This window comes from Montipora capricornis, chromosome 3, assembly GCF_036669925.1.
Source record: "Montipora capricornis isolate CH-2021 chromosome 3, ASM3666992v2, whole genome shotgun sequence".
NCBI classification, from domain to species: Eukaryota; Metazoa; Cnidaria; class Anthozoa; order Scleractinia; family Acroporidae; genus Montipora; species Montipora capricornis.
The window spans coordinates 35,556,443-35,565,977 of NC_090885.1; the positions used below are offsets into that span (position 1 = coordinate 35,556,443).

General features: G+C 39.0%; 1 protein-coding gene across 1 annotated transcript; it reads left to right on the forward strand.

Annotated features, from left to right (window-relative positions):
* The first annotated feature begins 4,986 nt into the window (after positions 1–4,986).
* Positions 4,987–9,019, forward strand: LOC138040965 (eukaryotic translation initiation factor 4E-binding protein 1-like). The gene is made up of 3 exons (XM_068886701.1): positions 4,987–5,272; positions 8,038–8,226; positions 8,703–9,019. The coding sequence occupies exons 1-3, from the start codon at positions 5,131–5,133 to the stop codon at positions 8,741–8,743; spliced, it is 372 nt and encodes a 123-aa protein (XP_068742802.1). The 5' UTR covers positions 4,987–5,130; the 3' UTR covers positions 8,744–9,019.
* The last annotated feature ends 516 nt before the right edge of the window (positions 9,020–9,535 follow it).

The following is a 9,535-nucleotide window of genomic DNA, read 5'->3' on the forward strand; positions in this document are numbered from 1 at the left end:
ATAGTCGACGAAGAGGACTGGCAAGTCTGCCATTCAGCAAGCTAACTTAACCCGCATTCTCGAGATATCGAGCACCAGCGGAAGCCGGGAGGCCGAGATAGTTTTGTGAACAAACAGGAAAGTGAAAAAAAAAAAAAAAAGCAACGATAACAAATAAGAAGACGTCTTCAGATGTAAGCACTCTTCCACTACATGAACACTAATGGTATCAAAAAATGAAGAAAACAAAAGACCGGCTGAATTGAAAGACTTTTCACAGATACGTGCACCCGAGCTTGAGGTAGCTCTTTTGAATCCGTGTAAGACCCAGTTCCCTCGGTAAAACTAACGACATCTACAGTCTAAATCAATAAGAGAGCGCCATTTTACGTTTGCAGAAACATTGTTTAAATCAGTCTCTTTTATGCTTGGGAACGGTTCTAATTTTACGAAGTAATTCTTCAGCCAGTTCTTTTGGACAAAAAGTGTGTTCTAATTAAGTAGCAGCCATAGACGGCATTTTCATCTGGAATGACAATATACATATACTTCGACAAAAGGCTGCGGCGCCTTAGCCTTCCTTTGAATGGGTCGATGGATAACCACCTTGATCTGCATGCAATTCCTTCACACTCCACTTGTTGTGAGGACTAATGGAAGACTATGAAAGTCGTATTTTAGCGCTGTGGGTGTAATATTTCACTCAAACCCTTGTTCCTGGAACGTCTCAAAGATTTATGGCTGCTCACGACATCAACTCGGTCAGTTACTTAGCGGCCTCATAATGTCCCTCAAAAGTTGAAAATCTGCATGTCATTAGTACTTGATCGAATGGTCACCCGCAAATCCTCCTACCGACGTTTACCGATAGATGAACTGACGGAAAAGATGGAAAGCGGTGCAACCACAGAATTTCCACGGAAAAACTCATGCCCTTCATAATATGCTCCGGCTGAGAATAAGAATATTAAGAACAAGTGGATTTGAAAATCATCTCCTCAAGAATTAAAAAAAAGACAAAACAAAACAAAACAGAAGATAAAAACAACCTGAGATTCAACAACACGTTCATGAACAGCTGCCTTTTAATTTAAGTGATTGGATTTGTCAGTATGCGGCATTCATGTCCGTTATCTCGATTGTGTCTTGTATTGACCTAATTGCGTTTGTTGAGTCTCAGGAATTTACGTTTAATAAAGACTTACAATTATAATTGATATGAAACGATTTTCTCTGCGGCGATTTAAGATCATTGCATTTTCCAAAGGTGGCAATAGGTAGTGTCGACAACGAATACCCCGAAAACGAAGACCGAAGACCTAAGTCCTCGAAAACGAAGACGTCGAAAATGAAGACCTCGAAAGGAAGACCTCGAAAACGAAGACTCGAAAACGAAGACCTCGAAAATGAAGACCTCGAAAACGAAGAGCCACTCGAAAAAACGTACAATTAAGATTAATTCAAATGTTATTTTTGAAGAGTTAGTCCTAAGCAGTTACATGAGCCGGGCTGGTTTGTTTAGCCGAGATCCCGGCACGTCTCAGGAACGCACCCAAAATAAAGTTTGCGATTACATGGAAAAATCTAAGCCCAGTTAGCCGACATCCCGAAATTACGATGCCGGGATCCCGGCTAACCGGTCTGAGATTTTTTCATGTAATGGCCGGGACAGCCCGGTTAGCCAGGCCAGCGATTTCTAACCAGAACACTTTAGAGCAAAATGGCCCACGGAATATCCGTTTTTTATGTGTAAATATAGGATCAATAAGATAGAAAAGCATAAGGCTTCTTTAAATTGTGCAATGGTGAATTTTAATAACAATTTAGCGAGACAAACGTCTGTCTACTTCTTGCTGTTTTTGTTATCTTTTTTCACATGACATATTCTAAATTTAGTCCAAGCTGGGCTGGCTCACCTCGTGTAATACCGGGCTGAAAGACATCTAGGCAAACCTGACCAGCCCCTTAGGGGCCAATTTACACGAGCCGAGCCAGCCCGGTTAGTCGGGCTGGGCGGTTTTGCCGGAATGGGTTTCAGTCCGGTATTACACGAGGTGAGCCAGCCCGGCTTGGGTTAAATGTAGAACAGTCAGTGTAAGACGCTGACTGCGGACTGCGGACCGGGTATAAAACGTGGACTAGGTATAAAATACGGACTGAATACAAAACACCGTGAAAAACGAAATAGCGATAGGCGGACGACATGAATTGAAGCAATAATTATCAACCATAGCGTCAAACGGGATATATTTTGGTTTCTCAAAACGACGATCAATAGCTTGTATGTATGTATGTTGTATTTATCAGAGGTAAGACACGAAAGTAATTTATGAAATCCTTCGCGGGTCACCAGCTTCATGTTTAGAAATCGAGTTATTTGAAGTACTTCAGTGAGAGATGCTGATTTCCTTTCCTTTTCCTTTTTAAATTCGTGGATTAAAGTAACAATTTTGTGATAAATCTCTACTCTTACTTTCTCTAGCCCAGTCGATGTTGTAACTGAGCATTTCTGTGTACGTGACAATATTTTCACACCATATAAGAGTACTCAAGGACTTTTTTAAAATCTGTATCCGGGCCAGACGTACAAACCTACTTCAACCTCGTTCCCAGGGTCCTTTCTCTTCCTTGAGAGGACCCTGGGAACGAGGTTGAACCTGCTTTTGTTCTATACTAGTTCCGTTTTTGAACACTCAGTCCTTTTTACTGGGTTGCCTATGGCAATCCCAGTCGGAAAATGGGTAGATTTCTCCGTTTTATCTTCCATGTCGGTAAAAGTCTTGCCTGTCACTCCCCCGCTAAGTGGTGTCTTTGTGCATAGAGCCTTCTGCGTGTATTTTCTTAGTTTCATACCTAGTCCGCAATCCGCGTTTTGTACCTGGTCGACGGTCCGCAGTCCGCAGTACGTAGTCGACCCTTTATGCTGACCGAATATAGAATATGTCGTGTGAAAAAGATAACAACAACAAGAAATTTGTCTCGCTAAATTGTTGTTAAAATTCACCATTCTACAATTTAAAGGGGCTAGGTCACGCTATTTTAGGTAATTTTGTTTAATTTTGTTATTAATGAGCTCTAAACGTCAAATTGGCAGAGCAAGAGTCTTTCACTTGCAAAATCACGGCCACATAACAACTGAGAATGATTTTCCAGCTTTCTCAATGACATTTTGATATAGACTGATATAAATTTGAAAAAAGGTGGGCCGACGTTTTTCAAATTTACCTAAATTCAATCCATTTCAATCCTCTCCAGTTTTGTCCATCCATGTCCCTTCTTGGCTTCCCTGTGTTTTGTTAGAGTTCTTCTATAGTTTTGAACAGTTATTTTGATATTTTAGTTAATTCTATGACCATTCGATCAGTGCTGAAATTGCCTAAAATTGCGTGACCTAGCCCCTTTATAGAAGCCTTGAGGTTTGCTATCTTATACATCTTGTAGTTAAACATTAAAAAAAAACGACTATTCCGTGGTCCATTTTGCTCTAATGTGGTGAGAAATCGCTGGCCCAGCGAACCTGGCTGCCCCGGTGAACGCGATTACATGAAAAAATCTCAGGCCGGTTAGCCGGGATCCCGGCATCGTAATGCCGGCATCTCTGCTAACCGGGCTGAGATTTTTCCATGTAATTTGGTGTGTTTCCCAGACATGCCGGGATCTCGGCTATACGAGCCAGCCCGGCTCCTGTAATCGGCCCCTTGGACCTGCTTAGGAGTTATAACATTTGAATTAACCTTAATTGTACGTTTTTTCGAGTGGGTCGTTTTCGATGTCTTCATTTTCGAGGTCTTCATTTTTGTTTGTGGATGTTCGCTGTCACCAGATCTCACATCAACCGAGGCCTCTTTTGCATTATTTTGGTCGCGTTTATTGTTTGTTACTGAAGTGACGAAATCCGTGAAATGCTAATAGTCGCTTTCATTGTCACGCAACAAAAAAATAAGATCGAAATCGTGCAATGAAATAAACCAAAAACTTGGAATGTTGTTGGAGGTAAATTCATAAATCACCTCGCCAATTATCAGGTCTGTGCGGTATAACGTTTCTTAGTTATTTGTCGAAGCGTTTCACGCAACTTTATAGAGTTTTATCCTGGAGCCGCCATGTTAGTGCACCACCGTTTTACACTAATATGGCGGCCAGAAATCCACACGAACATCTGGAATTCATTTGGCGATGAAAGCGCTTGCTTTTCTTTCATACATGTGTATGAACACGTCTCCTAATGTACTTGAAACGCTCAGGCTGCTGAGATTCAAAGACACTGACATTTTTTTTTTCAACCAAATTACTTTGTATCCTGGTGTCACGCAAGTTGACAATTCGGAAATTCAAAATGCTGTAGTTTCGACACGAAAGACGTCATGGAACTCAAAACTTGAGAAAAAGATTTATTTCTAGGTCATCTTTAACCTCCAAAAGATAAAATTTAAAAACACCTTTCGGTTTTGATTTTAGAATTTGATGACGTCACCGTGAAAACCATCTTTCGCTGACGTCCGCAGTTAACAATAATTACCTTGACGTTTGATTAATGCTTTCGAAAAGAGCTATTTATCAGGAACATTTTGGTACATTATAGTGATTTTCATAATATTTTGGGGACTTTGAAATATAGGCCCGTTATACAAATTACACAACCTCGTTCCCAGGGTCTCTCTTCTCTGCCTCCATTGTCTCAACGACAATGGAGGCAGAGAAGAGAGACACTGGGAACGAGGTTGCAAATTACAGTGCTTCATCGTCTTCCTTTCACTTTCAATAAACAAGGGGAAGCCCCCCTTGACCTTTAACAACAACGCAGAATAAAAACTGAAATCATGACTAGAATACATGGCTGATTGATATAAACTCGATCTAATCTCCTTTTATGCCTTTTCTGTAAAGAAACGATGTTAAAACTGCACAAATCAACTCAAATCAAAGGAACTGGCAACGTGAAAGAGAAAGTGAGAAATTACGTAATGCCTCTATGTGGCAACACGTGATCGATAAAAACAGATGACGCAACGTTTGTACTACACTGAGCATGCGCAACCGAATCTCGTGATCGTGGTGGAGAGAAATTTTGGAAAGACGGGCAAGGTTATTTGCTGGAGAGTGCTGAAGATTGAAGGGATTCCACACTTTTTACAGCCACAATTTGTCACAATGAATAGTGCAGGATCAGACGTTTTGTCATCAGAGTCGCGAGCGATTCCTTCCCGACGAATTGTGGTGAATGACCCAGGCCAACTACCGATCGATTATTCCACAACTCCTGGAGGAACCATATTTTCTACAACGCCAGGCGGTATGTGAAGCGTTATTTTAGCACATAGCTATTTATAATTTTAGAAATTTATTCGAAGCGTTTACTAACAAGATCCTGTGCTATTACAAGCGTTGAACCTTTGTTAGGTCTCGTAGGTTTTTCGTTCGGCTTTTAAACGTTTAAAGCTTACTGCGTATCACCTTGGGTTTGCATGCCCGCATGTTCTAGTTACAGTGAGCATTCATTGTTAACCTTTGTGTATTTTGTTTCCATTTTGTAGCTCTAACATAACCTTTTCTTTCTTTTCACTCTAACTTTTGATGGTGAATTCGTGTATATGTTTTCGGTCGAAACATGCGAAGGGTCACAACGCAATGCTTTGCATTCGTTTCGTTTCAACGTGTAGTCACGTAAGGTAAATACTGTTTTTGTATAATTCCATCACTCGATGCTTTTTTGGGGGCGAGTGGGGCCCGGGGGGGGGGGGGAGTATTTATATTTGAAGTGTTTTTCTTGTAAATGTTACAACAGTCGCAAAACGAACAAAACTACTGAGGTGTTAAAAAAACATTGTTTACGTTGGTCGGTATGATGCATACTCTCTTTCATGGTGTTTCAACCTTACCGGTCAAATCTGGGTTTATTTATGCATAGAATAACGAATTGGCAAAGGTTTGTTTTCAATTGCGAAGTTAAATTCTTGCGAAACTCATCTTTTAATTTTAAGGAAAACAATGCTTTTAAAACGTTTTTTTCAATTGCTCATAGTACATGTATCTATGTAAACAACACTGTTTAACCTATTCACACCTCCAATGCGATAGGATGCATGAAATGGTCTTGGGTTAGACAGAGCAACATCTGTAAGTGTCACTCTCAGGGGGTCAATGGGTTAAAATACCATTGTAATCCAGTAATTTTCAGTGTATGATCTTATTTATTGTAGAACTTGTGGTACATGGGTATTTATGAAATAAGTGACTCCTTGCCTCCTGAGGTTTTTAAGACCAATAAAGAAACAACATTACAATGTAAATTTTTTGAATAAAGTATCTCCACTGCAGGGAAAAACATGCTATTTGGCTGCTCGCAAGTGCAACCAAGAAATGGGTCAACTTCCCTTTCAGTTTGTGATCATTAGGAATGGGGAACTTGAACGTGGGAACTGTAGATTTCAAATCCACCTTAACGGTTTGACTACCCTGTTTCCCTTAAGTTCACTACCACTCCGTCTCCCTCCAAGAATTCTGAGTGAGCATAACAGGAAGTCAGTAAACATGCTATACATTGGGCTTCTGATAGGATGCAGAAAAAAATTGAAGATTATGTGGAAACTTTTGGCCATGTTATGCATAAACATGTGTTGATTACACTGTATGTGGAAATTACACCGGATTATGCTGAAATTTGCTTATGGTAACATGCTTATGGTAAATCAGGACTTGAAATTGCAACCAATAGAGTCCCTTTGTGATTAAAATATGAGAAGTCTCCAATTTGCGACCAGCTTTCGCCGTTGAAATAAAAGGTTTAGCAGTTGGAATTTTGCTGCAAGTTTTGCTAAAATAAATGAAGCAATAAAAAAATATTTTGTTTCTCGTCATGAATGTTGTTTCCATATAGAGATATGGAACTCAATCCATTCCCTTGAGCATTGACCATTTTCAGTGGTTTTTTTTTTTACACATAGGTATTGTGGGCTCCTATTTTCCTTACGATTACAAATGATACAATTTAATTTGCCACCATAACTCGCAACGAAATTTTCATGTATTTCGTCGCAAAATTGGCACCGGATGTTTTTTCAAATTTCAACCACAGGGTATTTACAGTACATGTAGTTTATAACACAGGTTCTAGTGTCCAGGCTCATTGCATAAAAATGCATGGAAACTGCTTACCACCTTTTATCTTGCGAACAAAATGGTGTGTTTTCTTCAATCAATCTTGAATGTTCAGGAAAACAAGCGTTTCAAAACAGGCAATCTCTTTGGCTTTTATGTTTGTGAGGATGGTAAGCTGCTTTATCACTAAGATCAGGCATTCTTCTGTTTATGCAGAAAATATCATAATTATGCGGAGGATGCAGATTTTGGGGAATTATGCGGATCCACAACACGGCATCCAGTCAGATGTCATGTATACATGATTCAAAACCTTTCTAAGGAAAGATTACAAACTTGAAAATAAATATTAAAACTTGCTGGAAGAAAAAAAAAGGGATGATTGTTAGCCAGAAGTAACCTTGTCAGGATATACCGTACATGTATGTAAATGGCAGTTGAATAATCGCTTGTGAGAAAGTGAACAATGCAAGCAGTCTAGTTCCCTCAAATGATCAGAGCTGTTTTCCTTGTGTTGCAACTATTGACCTTTCTTTTTCTTTGGAGTGACTTCCTTTCTTCAGCACGTAGTGTTTAGTAGTAGCCTTCACTCCTTTCATGTCATAAAAAAGTGACTTGAACTCTGCCAACATTGGACATTTCAGGGTTCGTGCCAATCCTTGATTTTGGACTTGAAGGGTGCTCAAGAAACCCTTGAAAAAAAGTGTTTGGTGCAAAACTGCTTGAATTTTTGCTTGGTTGAAAGTTGTTGAGATTGCATCATGCTAAGTTAAAGAGACGTGAGCAAAAATTAAACTGCTTGTGTGTGGGAAAGAATTTCTGTGGTACCCATTGCATTGTGGGATCCTGTACAAAATCCAGCACGAACCCTGACATTTATTTCGTCAGTCAAAAATCTTATGCCTGTTGTTGTTCCATTTCTTAACCTGGATACTAAAGGTGTTCCTTCTTACCTCTTAGGAACACGCATTATATATGAGCGCAAGTTTTTACTTGAGCTGCGCAACTCTCCCCTCTCACGCACCCCTCCGCAGAACCTGCCACTGATACCTGGTGTGACTTGTGATAACAAAGTGAAACCTGCAAGTCCTAAGGACAATGGCGTGCCAAACACAGAATCAGAGAATGACAAGAATGATGATAATCATGGTCAGTAATATTTTGTTAATGATTATCATTATTATTGTCATTAATTATTATTATTATTATTATTATTATTATTATTACTATCATTATGCTAATGATTATTAGTTGTAATAATCGGGTGCAAATCAACATTTTAGTTTTTGCAAGGAAAAAAAGGAGTTTTCAGAGCTAAATTTCATCAGAACATTATACACTGTAGCTAAAGAACAAACTTGTTTACCTTGCCATTCATGTTAAAATGCAGATTTGCGGATTGATTAACTTTTACACTAAGATTGTGTTTTTTATTTATTAATTTTAGGCATAAATAATTGTGAAGAGATTGCATATTAAATTAGTAGTTTCCTGCTTTATTTTTGGGTTTGTTTGTTTGTTTTTTTGGAATAATTATTCTCACTGTTAAATTTAAGCTATTGGAAAGCGTTTTACTCATGGTCATGTAGAATTAACTGCTGTGCTTTATTTTATGTGTGTTTTAGTGGACAGAGAAGAAGAACCTCAATTTGAGATGGACATCTAAAGCAGTTTTATTGGTACAACTATCATAGCAGTTTTATTGTCAGCATCTTTTTTAGGTTTTCTCCATTTTCCTTGAATATGTAAATTCACCACTTAAACTAGCAACATCGAGTGGTTGTAAATATTGTTTGTTTTGTGTGGAATTTTGAAACTGTACCTGGCAGGGTTGTCAGGTGGCTGCTTGTTAGAAGGAATGGAAATGACATCAAATGAAGTTGTACATATAGAATTGCTTTGTCGACACTGGCCATGTCGAAAATAAAGATTTTGGCTAAAATAGGTTGAACCTTTTCTTTTTTGACTGCTGTGCTTGTATCTTTGGACATTTTTGAGCAGAAAATGTTATGCTGGTGTGGTGTGAGCACACATGAACATTATAATTATAAAAATAATTGTCAAATTTTGATATCAAGATTTGATATTGCCAATAGGCAATTACATGGGTTCAGCCACAAATCTTGGAAGGGTTTCCAGAATTTGTTCAGATAACAATGGACATTCTCAAGAAAAAATAAAAATAAATAACAACAGGGACTTTAAACCCAACCCTCAACACAGTTCAGCTGTATCCTATGTGGCATGTGCATGTAACATCACGCCTACCCCCCAAGGGTTCCGAAGCAACGAAATAGTGGCTTTGTTGGTTACTCTGTTTTTGTGGAAATGTTTTCTTTTGTTTATGTTAAAATTGTGGCAACTGAGTTGCCTCCTCTTCTTATCTGGGAAGCGCCTAATGTATGGAGTGCTACCGTGCAGTATCTGCGCCTCACAGTTTTGTGCAGTGTGCATCCAC

Excerpts from the sequence above, each read along its gene's own strand:
- LOC138040965 (XM_068886701.1), top strand. The coding sequence starts at position 5,131 with ATGAATAGTGCAGGATCAGACGTTTTGTCATCAGAGTCGCGAGCGATT. Across the intron at positions 5,273-8,037 it reads ATTTTCTACAACGCCAGGCG|GAACACGCATTATATATGAG; the intron begins GTATGTGAAGCG and ends CTTACCTCTTAG. Across the intron at positions 8,227-8,702 it reads CAAGAATGATGATAATCATG|TGGACAGAGAAGAAGAACCT; the intron begins GTCAGTAATATT and ends TGTGTGTTTTAG.